The sequence below is a fragment of the Crocodylus porosus genome, unplaced genomic scaffold (genome assembly GCF_001723895.1).
Source record: "Crocodylus porosus isolate Cpor-Errol unplaced genomic scaffold, CroPor_comp1, whole genome shotgun sequence".
Classification (NCBI taxonomy): Eukaryota; Metazoa; Chordata; order Crocodylia; family Crocodylidae; genus Crocodylus; species Crocodylus porosus.
The window spans coordinates 18274428-18296501 of record NW_017728926.1 but is presented as its reverse complement, the minus strand read 5'-3'; the positions used below and the strand labels follow the sequence as shown (position 1 = coordinate 18296501).

At 43.9% G+C, this 22074-nt stretch overlaps 1 protein-coding gene across 1 annotated transcript in view; it reads left to right on the top strand.

The window, feature by feature from the left end:
* Window positions 1-5819: 5819 nt before the first annotated feature.
* Window positions 5820-22074, top strand: part of CTNNBIP1 (catenin beta interacting protein 1) — a 32967-nt gene continuing 16712 nt past the window's right edge. The window contains exons 1-3 of the mRNA XM_019541647.1: window positions 5820-5909; window positions 8337-8458; window positions 10523-10613. Coding sequence (XP_019397192.1) covers window positions 8363-8458; window positions 10523-10613 — 187 coding nt within the window. The 5' untranslated portion in view covers window positions 5820-5909; window positions 8337-8362. The remainder of the gene's footprint in view (window positions 5910-8336; window positions 8459-10522; window positions 10614-22074) is intronic.

Below are 22074 nucleotides of genomic sequence, written 5' to 3'. Positions count from 1 at the left end.
GCCGGCCGCCCCCCGGGGCTCCAGGAAATACTTTCCCGGGGAGTTTCCCGGCAGGTCGGAGGGCTGCGCCCCGCAGCAGGGGCAGGGGCAGCCCTAGGCCGGAGCCGCCCGGTGCTCGGCTCGGCTATTGTCTCCCGGCCTCTCCTGGCTCCAGGCAGCCTCGCCGACCCCGCCTGCCGCTGCCCCGGGCGCTGCGGGGCCTGGGGGGCTCGCTTTTGGCCTCCAACTTTGGCAGGTGGTGAGAGGGTTGGGACGCGGACGGCGAAGGCAAATGCTTGTCAGGAGGCAGGAAAAATATTCTGGGTCAGGAGCTGAAAGGCTCTTCCTGCTCCAGGAGGGTGAGGGGAGCTGCGGGCTCTGCTTAGCATCCAGATGTGCCTCTGCCTGCTCCAGGCATCTGGGTTGTAGCCGTGTGTGTGGGTCTAGAGGACAAGGCCATCAGGACTGGGAATAGAGATGGTATCTTTTAGTCTAATAAGAGGTATTGTAATAAAAGATACCATCTCCACCATGAGTCTTGATTGCCTCTGCCTACTCCAGGAGGGTGAGAGGGAAGCTGGGGGCTCTGCTTAGCATCCAGGTGTGCCTCTGCCTGCTCCAGGCATCCAGGTTGTAGCCGTGTGGGTCTAGAGGAAAAGGCAATCAGGACTGGTAATAGAGATGGTATCTTTTATATACCATCTCCACCATGAGTCCTGATTGCCTCTGCCTACTCCAGGAGGGTGAGAGGGAAGCTGGGGGCTCTGTTTAGTATCCAGATGTGCCTGTGCCTACTCCAGATATCCAGGTTGTAGCCACACTGGTCTAGACAAAGAAGCAATCAGGACTAGTAGTAGAGATGATATTTATTATATTATATATTATGATATCTCTGCTACTAGTCCTGATTGCCTCTGCCTACTCCAGGAGGGTGAGAGGTGAGCTGGGGGCTCTGGTGCTTCATAACAGTGCTCTGAGGAAAAGTAAGAGCTAGTGGCTTCAAAGAATGAAGTAGTTTGCTTTCTTGTGGAGCCTGTTTTTGGGGGGTTTTGAGAATTTCCAGTTTCTCAATAAATGAATGGAATGAACGGTAATGCTCCTGGGCAGGGAAGCAACGCACAGTACCTTCGTCCCACCGAGGGCTGCTCAAGCTGAGTCGGACCAACGTTAGGTAACGTGGTCTTTTGAATTCACAAGGTTCAAAATCTGCAGGATTAACTGGTCTTGAACGCAGAGTTAGACGACCGCCAGCCAAGTATCTAGACTTTATTCTGATATAAATAATGAGATGAGCTTAGTCATTCCCACTAAACTGAGGCAGAAAGGCCTAGTATACAGAGCAGAGGTGCTTAGCTTCAGATGTGGCCCTGTGTGTTAGGACGTTTGATGGCAGAAGAGCAGTGCTAGTACTGCCACTTCTGCCCGCTGCCAAAATCCCAATTCCCGTGGGGCAAGTTGGAGCTGGACCATGACCTTCCCCCCACATGGCCAGATCAGAGCCAGGCTACTGCCCCCACTTCTTCTACCTGACCAGGTTGGGACTGGGCTACACCTTGTTCTCCTTGCACTGCTGGGTGGCTGGATCTAGGCCAGGCCACAGCCCTTCTTTGCTCCACTCCTAACCCTCTGTCGGGCAAGGCTGCAGCTGGACCAAGCCCCCTTCCACCCCACAGCTGGATTGGGGCCGGGCTGCCCCACTCAGCACACCACTGGATCTGCCCCATGGAGGGATTGGGCTCATCCAGACCACGAGCCAAAAAGTTTGATCACCGCTGGTATAGAGCACTTGGATTGGGACTTTGAAGGTGTAGTTTCTGTTCTTGGGTCTGATACTTGTCCGCTGAGTGACCTTGCACCAAGTAATTTCATTATTTTGTTCATCAGATTTTTCTTGTCTGGAATAGGTATAAGGATGTTGCTCTGCTTGGAAAACTGCTGGGAACTAGGTTTCCTTAGACCAGGGGTTTTCAACCTTATATAAAAAGTGTACCCCTTCTGGAGTGTACCCCCTTCCAGACCGGGGGGGAAGGATGCTTATGACCCACTGGATGCGAAGCCGGCAGCGCCGAGTTGTGAATGGCAGGGGCGCGCAGCTTGCACGCTGCCGCCATTCACCACTCCACTGCTTCCCCGTGCTGCCACATGTAGCCCCTGGGGCTGTCCCAAGTACCCCCAGGGGTATGCATACCCCCAGTTGACAACCCCTGTCCTAGACTAAGAATTACCTTTAATAACCTAACCTTTTGAATGCTATGCAGTTTGCTAATTTTTCTGGTTTTGGTACTTTGTAGCTGATGTTTGCCATAATGTGTGCTTCCAAACTGCCTGTTGAAGTGGAAAACACTGAAATAAATGTCAAGGATGGGCCCTGCAGGGACGCTGAAGGGGTCGTGTGCGTAGATATAGATAGATAGATACCTATAGCTATATAATTTTTTTAATAATACTGTATTTACTTGGATGGTCCTGGGTATGACTTTAAATTGCATCCGTCTGGAGGGTTTGGTGGCAACGTGGTGGGGCTACTCATAGTAGGATAGTTCCTATAAAATACCACAATGTTGCGACCTCCGGAGCAAGGCAGGTATACGGTGCCTCAAAACCCGAGTCCCCGCTGCCTTATTGGTACTCCTTGGTTGCAATAAGGCTAAGAGATGTCACCCCAACAGAAAAACAACCTGAGGCATTAGGCAGTCAGCAGCAGCTTTTAATCTGTTGCTCTTTAGCAGAAGCCACAGCCATCAAGGCACTGAACGTCTCTCCTCCGTCTGGCCTTCAGACTCTGTGGTCTAAAGGGGGGATGGTAGGTCTAGGGCAGCCTCCACTCAGTACTCGTGCCAAGATGTATGTGCTGAAGGTCTTGGTTTGTAGACCTCTTATGTATAGACCACGATCCAGAGGATCAACAGTTGCCTATTATAACCAACCTCAAGAATGCCCCTGGGGCTGGATCATTGTGTAGCAGATGGATCTCCTGGAACATTTAAGATGGTGAGCAACACTCCTGCTCTGGTGGTGGCTCAGCTGTTCCTCAGCTGTCTTGCCTAAGCTCTCTTGCATTTTGGACCTTAGTCGTCATCTTCCCTCCCACCCCATAATATCGTGTTGCAGGCTATTTTTAGATTGTGTTTCTTAAGGTCCATTAAAGAGGAACATTGAAGATTCTTAAGTTTTCTTTAAAAAAAAATCTAGGATGAAGCATGGTCTAGTGATTAAAGCAAGAAATTAGTCGGGCATCTGGGGTCTGTTCCTGGCTTTGCCACTGACAGGTTGTATGACTTTGGATTAGGTGCTGGATCTCTTTGAACTTAGTTCCCTCCTTCCCTTGAGAGAGGAAAATTAATTCTCTAGTTTCTTTCTCCTCTTGCATTCATCCAGTATCCTTAACAAAAAATGCTGATTGATTTCTCTTGACTTGCACTTGTCTTGTGCTTAATGTCAGGGGTTTCCAAACTCTGGTACTTTGTCATCTTGATGTTCTATCTGTTCATGAGCCAACAGTTTAAGAAGGTGGTGTATGAACCAACAGCATTTGGGAAGGCTGCGTCTTGCTGGGACAGCAACGTGAGACTGACCAGTGTTGCACTGTTTTCACACCTCGGCCGCTTCTGACTTCAGCTGATATACTTGTTTTGGAGCTGTTCTGGGGATGGGACTCTCCATGGTTTGACTCGAAATAATTGCATGCTAATTTAAGGCAGGTAGCCTAGGTTTCAATCTGCAGTTGAAGTGATTAAGGATTTGAGACATTAGGTAAAGTGCCAAGCAAACTTTGATTTGTGCCCTTTCTCCTGGCTTCTTAGAGAACTGGTTTGGTGATGGAGGTGGCATAAATGGATATGTAGATTTCTATAATTTAGTTTTCTGGAAAGGCCTTTGAGTTTTAAGTGTGACTATATCGTTAATAAAAACGAATGCTCTTCAGAAGTGGTTAGTTCCTGTGCTTTAATATGTCTTTTGAAGGAAGGAGTTCTTGTGCATGTACAGGTACGTGTGTGTTTGTGTGTGTGTGAACACTTGGGGGGTGTCTTTTGAAGTCTGTAGAAATGAAAAGAGCAATTAGTTACTGTAAATGGTCCTGTTATCAGTGGTGTAGATGATCTGTCTTAGGGCGGTATTGCATATTTAGAGGGTAAAAACAGTGGGAACTAATTAGTGAAGGAGAAAGGTAAGGCTTGAAGTCCTTTCATAACTTTCCTTTAGAGCGGTGAAATGAATCTCTTAAACAATTGATATTACTTCCCTCCTTTTGTAGGGGCCAATTGTAGAATACTGTGGGTGAAGTTTTCAGTTGCTATCTGCAGTTCCTCGTACCAGTGGTTTGGAGTAGTGGTTTTCAACTTTTTTAATTTGCAGACCCCTAAAATATTTTGCGTGGAGGTGTGGACCCCTTTGAATTGTAAGTGTGGGTTTTCACAAACTTTTTTTGATTGATCAGGGTCATCTTTTGCAGAGCCCTTAGACATAGTGGTCCACATTTGGCAAGTTGAAAACCACTGGTTTAGGGACCCAGTTTCTCAACACGTGTGTTAGTAAGGTTAAAGTACTCTGAACATGATTAACAAGATAAACCCACAGGTTTCATATAGGAATCCATAGTGTTAAAAGCATTCTGACCTGTTGTGTTCTTCCTGATTTCTTTGCAACAGAAGAATTGCTCTGCTATTTTGTCTGGATTCAAAAAATCAAATGGAAACTTAAGAGCTGACATTTTTCAGGTCTATCAAGGGGTGCATCTAAAAAGGTTGAGAACCACTGGTGTAGGAATAGTTCTGGAGGTCTTGGCTACTCCAGTTTGGGGCTTGTCCTGGCATCAGTAGGTTTATACAATGGTGCAGAAGTGCTGACTATGAGAGGAAAAGAGAAACTGGGAGATACTTAACTTCTGCCTTCACCTTCTGACTGAAAAGGACAAGCGCATATCTCCAAACTTAAACAGGGTACCTGGCCTCTATACCAAGGGTTTGTTTTATTGTATGGTTCAGATGTGTGCAAATAATTTCTAATCAAAAGTTTTACATTTTGAATGTGGCAGTTTCTATGGTAATGGTTTAAGTTCTGATTTTTGGGGCTGTCCCAAGCTGGAGTAGTACCATTGTATCCATCATGGTAAAAGGTTTGTTGACCCTTCATTTCCTTCGTTTGAACTTTCTTGATCAGAAATGGTAGGAGAGTTCAATTCTTTATTCAACTTCTGTTTCCCAATGGCCATTGTAAAATAGACCCCACGTCTTGTTTTTTTTCAATAATGTAGCCATTGTGTAATTATCCGGTGTTCAAAGTCTGTGCAAAATGCCCTGCACCATACAAAAGGTGGAGAAGACTCTTTTGGCTAATCATTCGAGTGAGATGCTCATAATTACTGTATTGAGATGCAGTATACATAACTGAAAAACATAATTTTGGCCTGAAAGTACCATGTTTTCTACCCCTTCCTTGTTTTTTTTTTTGAATTCTTCAAAAGGTGAACTGACCTGGAGGAAAAAATATACCAGGCTACTTTGCTGCTACTTAAATTGGTTGCTCAAAGAGACGGGTTTTATGTTGGTCGTCCTCACCCCCACCAAAGAATGCAGGGTTTGAGTGCACTCCAAGCTCCAAAACTTGGACATTGATAGGTGGGTTTTCTAAGTTAGTGGATGAATAAGTGATTCATTCTTTTTCATAAAAATTGACTTGTTGAAGTACACAAAGAGTACTGTATAAAGTTTTCAGTTGTACCAAACTAGCTGAAAACAGTACTGTAAAGCGGACTTTGATTTAAAAAAATAAATATATGTAGCCTTTTATTTTTCAGTTTGTATTTGTTTTCTAATATTTTGCCTGTGCTTCCCTCACAGGGCAGTTTCTCTGCATTTGTTTCCAGCCTGTGATTATTAATCGGGACTGAGTACCTGGATTATCTGATCTTGTGTGGTTTTTAGAAGCAGGTAAGTAGAGAAGAAACTCTCCTGAAAGTATACATTTTTTTTCCCCCACGAATTCCAAAATATCACTTGCATTTATTCCATCTAATTTCTTTAGGGCTAAGATCTCTCCATAAAGCAGGTAGGTTAACTACTAGCATTGCCACTAACTTTCTTGCCATATATAAAGCAAAGAAGATAGTTGCTAGTGTTTGTATGAATGATTCTTCTTGGGAATGTTATACAGTATGGAGTACTTCAATATAAGGTGTGGCTTAGGGATGTGAATGGTTCTCTCTCTCTCTGTTTTCTCCCCCTTAGTCTCACCATGACCCAGTTGATCACGCTGTTAAGGGATTGCTTTCTTGTTTGTTTTTTTTTTTTTTTTCCTCTTCATTTCACCCATCTCCAATATACCTTCTTGTTTTAAGCAGTTTCAGCCTTCCCTTTGGGAAAATGGTTGCTAGGTTCTGGCATTCCTTCCCCTTCTTACACGTTGCTGAGCCAGGTTTTGCTTGTGGCTTTTATTTCCCTTTAATTATTTGTATTGCTCTTTAAAATTAGTGTTTGTCCAACTTTTTAGGGAGGGCTGAGTAACATACTCTACAAGAAGGGGTTAATTGGCTTCTCAGGTGAAGAATAAATCTTGCAGTTTTCACTGATGGATTGTGTGTCCTTTAATACTGAGTCTTTTAAAAAGTTGGGGTGTTTTATTATTCCTTGTTGCCACACCATCACTTCTTTTTCAAATGGAAAACTAATCTCCAGGTATGGGGAAGTGTTCCTTTTTTTACTTTCTCCATCCTGGATGTTAAACTAACTTAGTCACTCCACTGAAAGATCAAGCAATTGAATTTGTTGTCCTTACCATTTTCTAGTTTTAGTGCTTAATGTTTGTGCTTTGTTTGTCCTTTTCTGTTAACCTTCCTCCTCTTCATTGTTGTCTTTCTCTCCATCTATTCCAGTTTGTTTGTTCTTGTCTATTTTCTGGCTTTTCTCTGATTACAAAGAAGGTGAAGATGGGTTGCCTCCCTTCTACAGTTAGATAACCTGTAAATGTGTAGGATTTCTCTAGGTTAGAGTGGGGCAGAAGTGGTATTTCTCTCTGGATATTTTCATATAGTGCCACCTCCTGGCAGATAATTCATGTAACATCTCCAATTTTAAACCATCCACATTTGGTAACTTTTGTGGGGAAGTCAACTATTTTTTAGTGTTGGAAGATATTTTTCTCTCCGCTGAAATATCTCATTTGACCATTCATGGTTTGCAGTTACAAAGGAACACCTGACACCCAAAGTAGATTTGATGAGCATATTGTAGGAACCATCTTTACTTTCTGAATTTGACATTAAGAATTTACTTTCACTGACTCTGAATAAACTAGTGTGCAGAATGTGTTTATTAATAATTGCGGACTGTAGTTGAAAAATTATCCTGTTGCTTGGTAAGGGTCAGGTTTATGGTATTAAGCCATGACCATGCATTTCTGCAACAAAGTTGGTGTTACTGTGGGAGGTAGCATTTGGAGACATCACCCCCTTCCCACGTCTTCATTTCTAATATACTTCACTCCTGGTAGAAAACTTAATCAAGTCATAAGGACAAAGATGCTGAAATATATAGTTCCCTGTCCCACAAAAATTGTGACACGTCAGTTTGAAAAAGATACTTCATTTCTTTTTATAAATTGCCAAGTTAGAACATGAATGAAGGGACAAAATTTGGGAAACCAAATTTCATTAGAACTGCGCTGGACCATAAGGCTAAGTAAAGTTGGCTAATACACATGCTCCAGCTATTCTCCACCTTTGATGTGATTATTACAAAAGAAAAAAAATCCATGGGCTGGTGGAATTAAATCGGTTACTCTTGAGATAATCCTTTCACTTCCTTCTTGGAATTCTTTCCTCTTCTCATAAACTTCATGTCATAAGAGAAATTAGTTGAACTAAAAGTGAGGTGACCAAGAGTCTGCTCTTCTGTTTGAAGCACTCTTGCTTCTCTTTTTAAAGAGAATAAGAGACAAAAGATACTTAGAATCATGCAGAATTGAACCTTGCTTTTTGTAGTCAGAATAAGCCTTTCTCATTCATGATCTTTGTCCATATAATTTAATCGCACATCTGCTGTGAAGGATACATGGCTGCTCTATGCCCTTCCTCAACCAGCTTGAATGGAGTAAGTCCAACCAGCTCAAACTGCTAGGTTGGTGATGGGTTTAGTTTCCAAGTGCATTGTTTTTGGTTTGGTTTCCACAAAGTGAAGTACGGCAAAGACTCCTTTCTGCCTGCCAACAGGAAGACCCAAAGTATCCTGAGCCGTCCGGATGGAGAAGCACATCCTTTTGGTGGAAAATAGGTTACTATGGAAATAGACTTTTCAAGTTATGCATACCTAACCTCTTCTAAATGATCACATCATTTGATTCTGGTCCTGTTCTATCCTCAGGAGTCTTGGGAGCTGGCAGGAGGGTAATGAACCGTGAGGGTGTCCCCGGGAAGAGTCCGGAGGAGATGTACATTCAACAGAAAGTGAGAGTCCTACTCATGCTTAGGAAGATGGGATCAAATGTAAGCATCGTGAATTTCTTGAGACCAGATATCACATCTTGTCTGGGATGGTTTAAATGAGCATCTTGCCTTGAGCAGGCGGTTAGACTAGATGATTTCCTGAGGTCCCTTCCAGTGCTGCTTTTTTCTGTTTCTTTGACCTGGGCCTTCTACCATCTTGTCATGGAATTGGAAAAAACCGGGATGCTCCTACTGGTTGCCTCTGGGTCTATAGGGGAGGGGTTGTGTGGTCTGGTGGAGAAAGTTCAAAGTCAAAATACTATTTTAATGGCAGCCCTGAAAATTTGCCTCAGACTCTGGCAACTACAGGCCAGTCAGCCTCACTTCTATCCTGGGGAAGGTCTTTGAAAAAATTATCAAGGGCCACATTTGTGAGAGCCCTGCAGGGAAAGTGATGCTGAGGGGTAACCAACACGGGTTCGTGCCAGGCCAATCCTGCCTGACTAACCTGGTCTCTTTCTATGACCAGGTAACAAAGAGCTTAGATGTGAAGGAGGAAGTCTATGTCATCTTCTTGGACTTCCAGAAGGCCTTTGACACAGCGTCCCACCCAATTCTGGTGGTCAAGCTGAGGGGCTGCGGCATTGACGAATGCACGGTCACATGGGTGGCAAACTGGCTCCAGGGGTGCGCCCAGAGGGTGGTAGTGGACGGGTTGGTGTCGACCTGGAGGGGTGTGGGCAGCGGAGTCCTCCAGGGCTCGGTCCTTGGGCTGGTGCTGTGCAACATCCTCGTTAGCAAACTGGACGAGGGTGTGGAGAGCACCCTGTTCAAGTTTGCTGGTGACACAAAGCTGTGGGGTAAAGTGAATACGCCAGCAGGCAGGGACTGCATCCAGGATAGGTTAGAGAAGTGGATGGATCTGAATAGGATGTGGTTCAACAAGGACAAGTGCAGGGTGCTGCACCTGGGGAGAGGGAACCAGCATTATGGTTATAAGTTAGGGGCTGACCCTCTCGGCAGCACAGAGGCAGAGAGGGATCTTGGAGTCACGGTTGACTCCAGGATGAATAGGAGTCGCCAATGCAATGAAGGAATAGGCAGAGCCAACCGCACCGTGTCCTGCATCAACAGGGGCATCACTAACAAGTCCAGAGAGGTCTTGCTTCCCCTCTATGCAGCACTGGTCAGGCCGCAGCTGGAGTACTGTGTCCAGTTCTGGGCACTGCACTTCAGGAAGGACGTGGAGACCCTGGAGAGGGTCCAGAGGAGGCCGCTCGTATAGTTGGGGGCCTCCGTGGCCAGCCCTGTGAGGAGAGGCTGAGGGACCTGAATCTCTTCAGTCCCCGCAAGAGGAGACTGAGGGGGGATCTTGGTGGCTGCCTCCAACCTTATCAGGGGCCACCAGCAGGGACTCAGGGAAAGTCTGTTCACCAGGGCCCCCCTTGGAGTCACCAGGAACAATGGCCACAAGCTGAGGGAGGGTAGGTTTAGGTTAGATATTAGGAAGAACTACTTCACAGTAGGGGTGGTCAGAGCCTGGAATAGGCTTCCCAGAGAGGTGGTGCTCTCACCTTCCCTGGGGTCTTCAAGAGGAGACTGGATAGGCACCTGGCTGGGGTCTTACGACCTCTGCCACCCCCAGCGCTCCTTCCTGCCTATGGCAGGGGGTCGGACTCAATGATCTGTCTAGGTCCCTTCCGACTCAGTGATTCATTGATTCTGAGAGTCAAACTAGCCTCTCTTTCTTGCATGTTGTCAGCAACCATGGAGTCTGTTAAAAGGCCAGAAAACATTCCTGGCTATATCTTGCTCTTAACCTCATTTAAGTTTGCATGAATCTTAAGGATTTGATATGGACACAGAGGAAAGGGGAAGTCATTCTATCCAACCTTACAATAGCACACTTTTAAAATGACTGTGGTTTGGAGGGATAAGTATTCCCTGTTTATGAAGTGAGGAGCCTTCAAATTTGTAAGTGGGTGGTAGCAGAAGAAGAGTTGGGGCAGCTGGAGCTAAACACTTAAAGTGAGTTAATTGTACCTGGGTAGATGAATAGGTGATAGTGATATTTCTTGGTAGGCGATGGTCTCTTTATGCTGATGCATTTGTTCACATTTCCAGTTGACTGCCAGTGAAGAGGAGTTCTTACGGACGTATGCAGGTGTAGTGAATAGCCAACTTAGCCAACTTCCTCAACACTCTATTGATCAGGGTAAGTACCATGGCGGGGTGAGAAGGGAGTGACTGCCTAGTACTTCTGGCTTACACATTTGTTCCTGTATAATCAGTTTTCCCAATCTGCAGGAGTCTTTCAACCAGCAATATGGGTAAGGAGAACATCTTTTAAAAAGGAAAATGACTGTAAAAACTGGAGATACTAGCAAAGCAATTTGGCAAAGATGTACTGTCAGAACTAGTTTTAATTTACTTTTTAACTTATCAAATTTTAATTTGACTCTGTCTGTCTGTAAGACACTTCTGTCACATGTCAATTTTTTATTTTTTTTTGGTAAAGATACACAAGTGCAAAGATCTGGCCAGAAGAAAAAGAAGGTAATTTTGCAGGTCTTTCTCTCAGTGGCTGAAGAATGTCATTCAGCTTGGACTCAAGATACTGTCCCTTCTTCAAATTGATCTGAACTTTGGCAATGCCTTATCCATAGAAAACTGGAATTGTATAATCCTTTGGCATGTCTTTTAGGCTTAAAAGAAAGGTGAATGATATTTGGTAGGATGGAGAGATCCTCTATATTCTGCTTACTTGTTACGAAGTTGGTCTTGGTCTTCTTTTCAGGATGGATTTGCTTGCCTTCTGCCGATTGGGCAAGATGCTGAGTGTAAAATAATTTTATGTTCCAATATTTAGTGAATAACATTTCACCTAGTTCCTTCTTGTGAAGAGGAAACGTACACAGTTCATATCTTCACCTAAACTGGGGATGAGCTTTACTGTGGTTGCATTTCAGTGATGGGTAAAGTAGATTATAGAAGTACCTAGAATCCGTTAGGATAGCATGTGCTTTGTCAAACAGCATTGCTCATCATCATCACTGCTTGAAATACCGAAGGCCAAATTCTGTCAACTGACTTCATACTTCCCAATACCTTCGTGTAACTGAGTATGGCCTGATTGTTTGTTGTATAAGGTCACTCCTGCAGTCCCTTCGAACCCTTTAATGACAGTTGAAGTTCAGGCATGTAAATAGTGTTTACCACTCAAACTTCATTTACCTCCTGTAGTGTAGCTTATCTGCTTGGGCAGATGGTGAGCTGGTTTTTTGTCGCTGTCTTTATCGCTAAGAAAATCTTTGGTTATCGATATGGACACGTGGACAAGTCACTGCGAAACTAAATTCACTTGTTAGTTAGCTTGTCTCGGCCGTTATGCAGTAGCTGGTCCGTGTGCACATTCTCACCACTGGTAAATGCAGCATAGCTTTCCCTTCGGTGAAAGTATGTAGCTCCTAGGGATCTACCATTTGGTTAAGTGCATAGGGCAGTTACAGTTGAGTGACTGCATGGGAAGTCCTGGATCTGTACCTTGCAGTAGTTCTCTCATATGCTCATCTTCTAGGTGGTAGGTGTCAGAGTGCACAAAGTGTAATGTGCCTTTCTGGAAAGGGGGAAGGGGTAAGTTTCCTAGCAGAAGGTAGCTCTACTCCTCTGTTCACTGCTGTTCTTAAAGACGTGCAGGCACATAATGAGTTGCGTTCTCTCATTGACCATTTTACTTTTCTCAAGGTCGCTGTGGACAGATTTCTCAGGTGGTAATGGTTTTGCAAAAAATATTAATCCGTTAAGGTAAAGTGTGCCAAGCAGTTAAGGCCCATAATAGCCTTATAGTTAGTCACCAAAAACAAATAAAAAATGGGTAGTCACCCCCAAAAAAATAAAAAAATAAAAAAATGAAAGAAAGAAAACTCGCTATGAATGGGAATACCTCATGAAGCTACCTTTGTTTGAGAGGGCTAGGGGGAACCTGGCTGACTGGAATCAAACAGTGGTGAAAAGCAAATTGCCCTTTCAATGTTGGTAACTTAAGCTGTATCATTGTAAGTGAGTTGTCTGAGATGGCTACCCTTTCCAGTTAGGTCTGTGTAGGGCTTTATACAATGAGGCTAAGGCCTCTATTTTGGTAATATCTGTTAATTTTTCATTATTTTTGTGTGAATAACTCTTTAACAGGTCCAATGGTAAGATGAATAGTTTTAATATTTTGACTTGTTAACTAACTGAATATATATATAACCTTGTATTTGGAAAAGAGCATGAGCTGCGAGGCATGTGTTTTCTCTGTATTCTCTCTGTTTGGGCATGTTGTAACAGAAAATAAGAGGGAAAGGTGAAGATAAATTCCTAATCATGCAGTGGATTCCTACTGCTTGTGATGTTTTAATTAATACACCTGCAGGCAGCTGTTTGGTTGCTCTGCAGCAAGAACTAACACAGAATAAACTGGCATCACATTCCCCCCCCCCCCCACTTATCTCATTTAACCCAAATGTGTACAAGGAATGGCATGTCAGCCTAACAGACCCTTACACTGACTGTAGTTCAGCACTAGGAGAACCAGGCTGAAGTTAAAGCAGAGCTCATCTGAGGTTTCATATTATATTTCTTTACCTTGTGTAGCAAGACCTTACTAGAGTATAAATAGGGCCCAAATCGGTGTGACGATCCATGAAATAACTTCATGGTTGGAGTTGTTTAATGCCCATAGTGCATAATGACTCAATGAAAGTTAATAGCGTATGCTACACTCCCACTATGTATCCAGCAAGAACTTTAAGATATGACATTGTTGGAGAGGGGTGCATTGCCACAAAATTTCCAGGTTTGCTTTGGTACCCTGTGAACCAAGGGTCAGCAACGTTTTTGGGCAGAGTACCAAAAACACCCGAAACCTCAACTTGTAAGGTGTTGGTGTGCCATGGGCGAATGGTGGAGGAGCCAGGAGGGGCCTGATCGTTGATGTGGCAGTGCAGTCCCATCCCCTTCCCTGTCGTCTGCTCCGAGGCACGTGTGCCGAGCAAAACACTTTTGCATGCCACGTTCTGGTACCTGTGTCAGGGGTTGCCTGCCCCTGGTATAAACTATTTCTAACACTGTTTTTATCAGGTAATGCGTTGGGTGATCTACTTTGGATCATCAGATTTGTTTTATTTTTTGGTTACTCGTGTGATAGAAATGAAGCAGGGCTTGGTCGTTTTTTTACATCTTCATGGTAAACAATTATCTGGTACGGTTTTAATTTACAGATCCTAATTTCTAAATTTGTCTTTTATCTGGCTTCCTTTTTTCCCTTCAGATGTGCGTTGTACCCTCTCAGATTCATATGAGTTTTTGGGATTAATGGGGAAACTGTTTAAAGAGCTGAAAACTAAGTTGAACATGGGTTTTAAAAAAAGTGCAAGTCATTTAGAAAACGATTCTACTTGCAGCATGCACAGGCTTACCCTTCAGTTTAAATTTTCATGATCATTCTTTGCTCTCCTGGGAGATTGATGCAAATAAGCACAGGAAATATTTGTGCAGCTTGGCCAAGAGCAACTAAACTTTTCTGCCTGTCAAGCAAAAATGCATTTTTTTTCAAAAACTTTAGGAAGCTGATATACTATTTCTTAACTGAATATGACTGAAGAGACCTAGCCTTATACAAGTGAGACTTCTCTGCTTTATCTCCCTAACCGGTTATGCCTCTGTACAGTCTCGGTGTAGAAGTATTCTGAGTGACTTGTCCATGGAGGGTCTAAGACCAGTCAGAAGATACTCTGATTGGTCTTAATTTTGCTGGAAGGTAGAAAAACCATGGACTTTAGGCAAGCTATAAGATTGGGAAATTTAAACATGGAGAAGATTGACATTTCCAGTTGTTTTTATCACGATCAGTTAACAGAATCTCAAAATAAAGGCCAAAAAAAGGTCAACTCGAACGTCTAAGGGAGACTACAACCTTGAAATAAAAGATAGACCAACAATTACCGTGTGGTTCAACATTTGTGGGCTCAGTGTACGTAAGATGCAGGAAATATAATTCATACATCTTTCAGAGAAGAGGATATTTTTGTTCTGTATTTGAAAAGACGCCTGCTGATTTTTTTTTTTTTTTTTTTCCCCTCCCCGCTGCTAACTTCCTTTATAGATCTGAAAGAGTCTCGAGAGATTCTGCATATGGCCCTAATGCTTCTTTCCTGACAGTGAATTTGTCCCTGGTGGTACATTCTTTCAGATGTAATGATATCACTCCTGTCGTCTGGAGAGATCAGATCCTCCTGACTGATCCATGTCTCCCATTTCAGTTTGTAGTAAGGCTGGCAACATCACACACAGAAAATCCCCCTCCTCTGAGGGAAGGGGAAAAAAATTGCCATCTAGCCAGAACGAAACAAGAGGGTTCTCTTGATATTCAAATTGGACACCCCTTGGGTTAAGTAAAAGGGTGCTCTATGGAGAACAGGAGTTCAATACAACAGGTATCCTGACCAAATCTCAGTTGTTTCAAGGGGAGAAAAGAGGAGGCTTTATTCTGTTATAAATGCATGGAGATGGTAACACTTTTTTTTAAGTTTTCACCACTCCTGCATTAATCTTTCCAGATAAACTACTTTCCATCTAAGTATGTTGCTGTAGTGTTGCTTGTTTTGTTTTTTCCCCCTGTGATATCATTTTCAGGGCACACGTTGCTGTGATGGAACGGCCGCGGGTTACATCAGACGCTGTCAAGTTAGGTGTAGTAACGGTAGGAAAAAGGCGAGTCAATTAGGGAACCTTCGAAAGCAGTAGATTTCAACCTTTTTCATTTGTGGACCCCTAAACATTTCCAAATGGAGGTGCGGACCACTTTGGAAATTTCGAATAGAGGTGCAGACACCTTTTGAATGGTAAATGTGGGTATTCATGGACATTTGACTGATGATTGTCATATTGCACAACCCCCTTAGACAGTCTGTGGACCCCCAGGGTTGAAAACAGGTTGAAAACATCTGTTCTGATGTAACCGAGATGCTCACGATGGCACGGGCTACCTTGAAATTTGACGTGTTAAGGGAGGGTCCCTCTCCGCTAGATGGCAGCATCTCTTGCTGTAAAACCCTGTTCTAAGTATACACACTGAGGTACTTAAAATTTTTAATTTATTCTTTAAAAGTGCTTAAAGGAATTTCTTTTGTTCTCCTCCCCCGCTTTTCTCTCATGGGATCGTCTCTGTCATATATTTTTTAGCCTTGGCTGCAAGTTGCTTTCAGCACACACACAAAAGGATTTGTTCAAAGAAGGGTATGTGAATTTTTTTGGCCCACCTACAAAAATGAAGCAGCTCATTGGGTATATTGATCTTCCTTTCTAGCAGTGGGACAGAAGAAAGGCATTTTTCAACCTTATTTGTCTCACGACATCTGCACACAGGCATGCCAGCAGAAGGCATTGAATTTTGTGGCACCATTTCTCTCCAGTGGAAGAAAGGATGTTGTAAAACCACCGAGACCCTTAGCATTCAAATGGTGCTATGGAAGCAGAGGCAGACTGACATGGTGCCTTTCAGAACCAATCGCAATTGCATCGTGCTGTAGGTTGTCTAAATCTTGACTTTGTGAGAACCAAGTAATTTTTTTAGAGGTTTGCAACAAACTCCTAGTTCCTCCTCCCTTTTACCTATTTTACTTAAAGATAGATGCAAGTATAGTGCAAATATTACTTGCATATCTTCAGGCCAAAGGGGTAAGGACAGAGCTGGACTTAGGGGTAGGTGATGTGGTCAGGGGGGTGCCAGACACAATCACATGTGTGAGCAGCCTGTGTTCAAAGCAATGTTGTTCTCCCCTTACCCAGCCCTGGCCAATTCTTTCCCCCCCAGCAGGAGAAGCCGTGCCCAGCCCTGCCCGCCCGCTGCCTCCAGTCACTGCTCAGGAGGTGCCGAGCTGGGCATGTGCGGACAGGGTGGTGCCTGCTCCCGTCTGCCCGCCTTGCTTCCACATAGCTGCAGTGATACCTGCCTGCCTGCCTGGTGCACCATGCCTCCCCGCTGGACTGTGCCCCTGCCCGCCTGCCTCTGTCTACAGCAGCGCTGCTGACTTTGGGGCACGAGGGGGGGAGTGCCAGTGCCAAAAAAAACAACTTTGCCTAGGGCACCATTTTCCCTAAGGCCAGCTCTGGGTAAAGAGGTAAGATTTTCCATTTTATCAGAAGTGAATAGGAAGCAGATACATAAATGATTATCTCAAGATGAAATGAAAGATGTATTGGGATATGATGAGGATTTATAATTTAGTAGTTCTTGTATCCCAGCCTTAGATACAATTTTTAGGATACTTGCATGTCTCTTTCTTGGTGTCTATTTTTTCTGTACAGTTTTCATAGACTATAAAATTTGTTTTTGTTTGCTGCCTTTCACTCAAAACACTCCATGCCTAATAATATACTCTGTCATTATAGCATTGGTGTGTTTTGTTAGTTTTATTTTCAGGATCCTAAATAGGTAAACGTTACTGTTTTGAAAACAGAAAAACAAGTAACAGAGGACAAACTTGTTGACCAAGATTAGTTACATAACATCATTAGGAGCATAACTGTGGGTGGAAGAGTGGGGCACCAGCCATGGGTGCCAATTTCTAGGGACCAGAATGGCAGCCCTTGGGGAGCCCACAGTGCAGGGGCTGCTGCAGCCAGTTTGCAGGGAACTTTTGTCATGGCAGATGAGACTCTCCCCCTGGTCCCCACCCTAGCATTCAGCACACTGCAGCGTTCAGCTTTTTTTCTTAGCCTTTATCTTGAGTGGCTGAATTGTTTTTTGCATGAATTTTTTTCAGAATTGTTTAGATTGAGGTAAATGCCCAGTAGTGAAGACTTCTCCCCAAACAATTGAAGTTGGGAAAAATAATTGAGAACAAGGTGTTATAATTGAAAGTGCTACCCAACCTTAGTAGATGTTCTTACAAGCTCTGTCTGTTGTAAGGGACCCTGTTCTGCAGCTCGGGTTATTCAGTGGAATTAACTTTTCCATTCTGCTGTCCTCCGAGTTGAAGTACAAGGATCCAGGACTGTAGCATAATGAGGACAATTGTTATATGGCAAAACTCTTTAGAGAATGTGTTTTCACAGGACCTATAGGTAGATGTCTGTTTAGCCCAGTCCCCTGGACTACCAAGCTAAAAAGCAGCTCTTTCGTTATCCAAGGAGGACAGTAAATTTTACGCTAAGAAGGATGGAAATAACTTTCTGTACGGGGCAGAATGGCGTGCTGCCTTCAGAGGAGATTGGCTAAGCTTTTGAAACCGGGGAGCAGAGATCAATTGGTATGATGCATTGTTGGTGCTAGTGAGACTGTTTGATGCATGCTTCAAGAGGGCACTGAATGAGATGTCAAGCTAAAATTTCTTGGGGCACCAGCACATGTGAAGAGAAAATTGTTTAATTGTCAGTGTACCAATTTTAGGAGATTTGGTTGAATTCATGCTCAAATGAATGTTATTTAGCTTGTATTACTATAACCCTGTGGGAAGGCATTTGTGATGGGGATATTAATACCCCTTCTCAGTCACAATTCAGATGCGTTCTAATGGATAAAATACAATATGAATTATTAGCTGGTGTCTGCTGCAGACAATCGCATTATTATTATGTTTATTATGTGCAAAAAAATTGAAGTCCAAACCAGAAATACATGAACTGGAGCTATAAAAATCCAATTTTACAAAATTGAAAACAATTGCGCCAGCAGAGAGGGAGAGAATTTAAGCAGGAAAGTGTGAATGATACAATTGGCAACTGAAGTAACACTTGACTACATATCCGGAGCGCCACAATGGAAAGAGAAAGCTATAATGTTAAAAAGACTAGATTGGTTTTGAGAAGTAACCGTGCTTATAAAGAACACATTTAAATCAATGGAAAAAATGATGATGGCAGATGGTAAAAGTGAAAGGTGTTAGTAATGAACTCCTGATAAGGAGGCACTCTTTGAGCAACAGAGTTAAGGATAGTAAAGAGTTTTTAAAAAATATGCTGGGAACAAAAACTATTCTAACAATAGGATTGGTCCATTACTAGGTGGAAATGAGATAACTGTCAAAGTTAGGAAAGTTACCCAGTTAACAAGTTCTCTTCTGTGTTCAAAGAAAGTTTGATGATAGTGATGATGTAGTAGTGTTATATATGATAAAGTACTTTCCATTCCTGTAATTAAGGAGGTTGTTAAGCAGCTGCTACTACAGCTAGATTTTTTCTTTAACCAGCTGTGCTGGGTAATTTGAGTCTGAGAATTTGAAGAAACCAGGCATTGGATAAGTTGCATCAAATATTTTTTTTTTAAGTTGCGTTTGGCCTCTTTCAACCATTGTGCTCACTTTGGCAGCACATAAATTAAAATTGGCTTTCAGTAAATTTTGGAACATTGCAGAAGTTAAAAATGATGCAAAGAAAGCTAATATGCCAGTATTTTTAAGGGTATACAGGACAACCCCATGCAAAATAATGGATTGATTGATAAAAATAATACAGAAGCATATTAAGATATATGAAAAATAGGATGGTGCACTATTTTTAAAATTAGAAATCTGGTTGATAAAGTTTCATGAAGTAAACTAAAATTTCTGTAAGGCATTTAATTTGCTACTGCAAGACATTTGAAATAAGAAACTAGCAAGAGACAAAATCAATATGGCATGCACTAAATGGATTAACGACTGGATTAAAGGGATCAGAACCTAATTTGTAGGTCCCAGTACAGTCGGGAATCTACATCAAGTGGGCGTGTTCCTAGAAGTGTCCTCCAGCGCCTGGCTCTGCTTGCTATGCTTTTATATGTTCATCAATGACTTAGAAGGAAGGGAAATTACTACTGTACTTAGTTTGGAGACAGCAGGTTCAGAATATCATGACATTAAAGGAGGTGGTAGGTCACTACTAAGGAATAATCTTGATCACTTCATTAAACGGGAGGCAAGCTAACAAGTAAGGTGATGAGACATGGGGTCATGCAGCTATGGACAAAAAATGTTGGCCATATTTAGAAGATAGGGAATGCTTCCCTGCAAAGCAGTGACTTTGAAAAAGCCTTGGAGGTCATGGTATGTTTTCAGCAGCACACAAAGTCCCAGTGTGATGTGCTGGGGCCAGGAGAACTAATGTGATCCTCAGATACATAAGTATCCGAGGAGTAAAGGGGTGATATTAGCTTCTTGCTACAGCTGCTCAGAACTTTTTCAGTGAAGTAGTTTTCTGCAGGAAAACATGGGTTTGACAAAACCAACTTTTTTTGTGTGTTGGGGAAACAGTAAGGCAGAACATCTAGCCTTTTTCGTATACCAAATGGAAAGATTTTCTTCCAATTTAGCATTTAAAAGATATATTACACCTCCTGAGCAGCTTTAGTATCTGGTACTAATGCAGCCATTACTAGAATGCTGTCTTGTTCTGGTCCCCACTGCAAGAAAGATGTTGCAAAATTGGAGAGCGCTCAGAGAAGAGCAACAAGAATGATTACAGAGTGGAAAAGAAAGTCATGTAGCTGGATGTTCATGAGCCTAAATCTGTTTAGCTTGTCTCCAAGGAGGCTGAAGGTGTGATTGGATCACTAGAAGTACCAAGAGTACCTTTTGATAACAGACATCTCTTCATTTTAACAGACGAAGGTATAATGAGGTATAGTGCTTAGAAACTGAAGCTAGAGAAGTGCAGAAATAGAAGAGGCACAACTTATTAATAGTGAGGGAAACTTACCAGTTTATGAAGCGTTGCGCTGAATTTACCAGCTTTAATATTTAGATTGGTTGCCTTTCTACAAGGTATGCTGTAGTTGGACTACAGCTAGTGGATTTCATAGATTTCTAGGGTCAGAAGGGACCTTGTAGATCACTGAGTCTCACCCCCTGCTCTAGGCAGGAAAGAGCTCTTGGGTTAAATAACCCCAGCTAGGTGCCTGTCTAATCTCTTCTTGAACACCTCCAAGGTAGGAGAAAGCAGGACCTCCCTTGGAAGGCCATTCTATATTTTGGCAACCCTCATTATAAAGAAGTTCTTTCTGATATCCAATCTAAATCTACTCATCTTTAGTTTGTGGCTGTTATTTCTAGTAACCCCAAGGGGCGCCCTGGTAAACTGAGTATCCCTTATTCCCTGCTGACCATACAAGTAGCCCTTCTCTGAACATGCTCCATGTTGTCCGCATCCCTCTTGAAGTGCAGCGCCCAAAACTGGATGCGGTACTCCAACTGCGGCCTGACCAATGCTGCATAGAGAGGAAGTATCACCTCCCTAGACCTGCTCGTGATGCACCTACTAATGCAGGGGCGGGCAGTTTAATTTGAGCAGAGGGCCGCTTTTCCCCACGCTCAGCACCAGCTTGTACGATGGCCGGGTTACAAGGTGGTGCAGTGTGGAGGGGCAGAGAAAGCAGCCACTCCTCGCCCCATGCCGGCACCCCACACTGCAGCCGCTCGCAGCCAGCCTGGGGCTGCCTGTGCCTGCTCCAGACAGCCCCGCATGGGCTCCGAGCGCCTGCAGGCGGGGCAAGGGGCTGCTCTTCTCCATGCAGGAAAGGAGCCCAGGGAAAAGCTGAGCATGGGGGGGAAGCAGCCCCTTCCCCACCCCACACCCGGTACCCCATGCTGCCTGCATGGAGCTGTCCGGAGCGGGCACAGGCAGCCCCATGCAGGCTGCAAGCAGCTGCAGCACAGGGCACCAGGCGTGGGTGGAGAGAGGCTGCTTTCCCTGCCCCCCGCACTCCTTCCCTGCCCAGGGGCCATCCCCCCACTTACCTGAGCTTCCCACGCCACCAAGGCAGCCACATGCTCCCAGCCCAGAAACCCCAGCTGGGGCTTCTGGCTGGGGGGGCAGAGCCGGGCAGGTCTTGCTGTTGCTGGAGCCCTCTGGGCTTCCCCTGGGTCCTGCTGCCCTTGGTTCCCGTCACTTCTGACAGGAACAAAGGGCAGAGAAATATTAATTTTCCAAATCTTTTCAGGGGCCTCGCGGGCTGGATAGAACGGCCTCGCGGGCCGTATTTTGCCCACCCCTGTACTAATGCAAGAAAGAGTGCAGTTAGCCTCTTCACATTGTTACTACCTCATCACATTGGCAACTCACGTTCATTTTTGCATTGACTGAGGCTCTGAGATCCCTTTCCACTGCTGTCGTACTCAGAATGGTACTTCCCACTCTGTAGGTGTATTGGAGATTCTTCCTCCACAGGTGCAGCACTTTGCACTTATCCTTGTTAAATAGATCCTCTTCTGATCTGCCCATTTCCCCAGTCTATGCAAATCTGCCTGGATTCACTCCCTGCCTTCCAGTGTGTTTACTGTACCCAATAGTTTGGTGTTGTCTGCAGATTTGACGTATTGCTTTCAACACCCTCATCCAAGTCACTGATGAAGATACTGAACAAGACTGGTCCAAGAACAAAGCCCTGGGGGGCACCACTGCCCACAGCCCTCCAGGGAGAAACCAACCTGTCCACCACCACTCTCTGGGTGCATCCCATAAGCCATGTTTTCACTCACCTTGCTGTGAAAAAATCCTCATCACAGCTCTCAGTATGCTCATAAGAATTGGATGCGACACTGTGATGAAAACCTTTTTGAAGTCCGAGTAAATAACATCCATCACCACCCCTGCATCTTAGCACTTTGTGACCTGGTCATAAAAAGAGACCAGGTTAGTCAGGCAGGATCTGCCTGCTA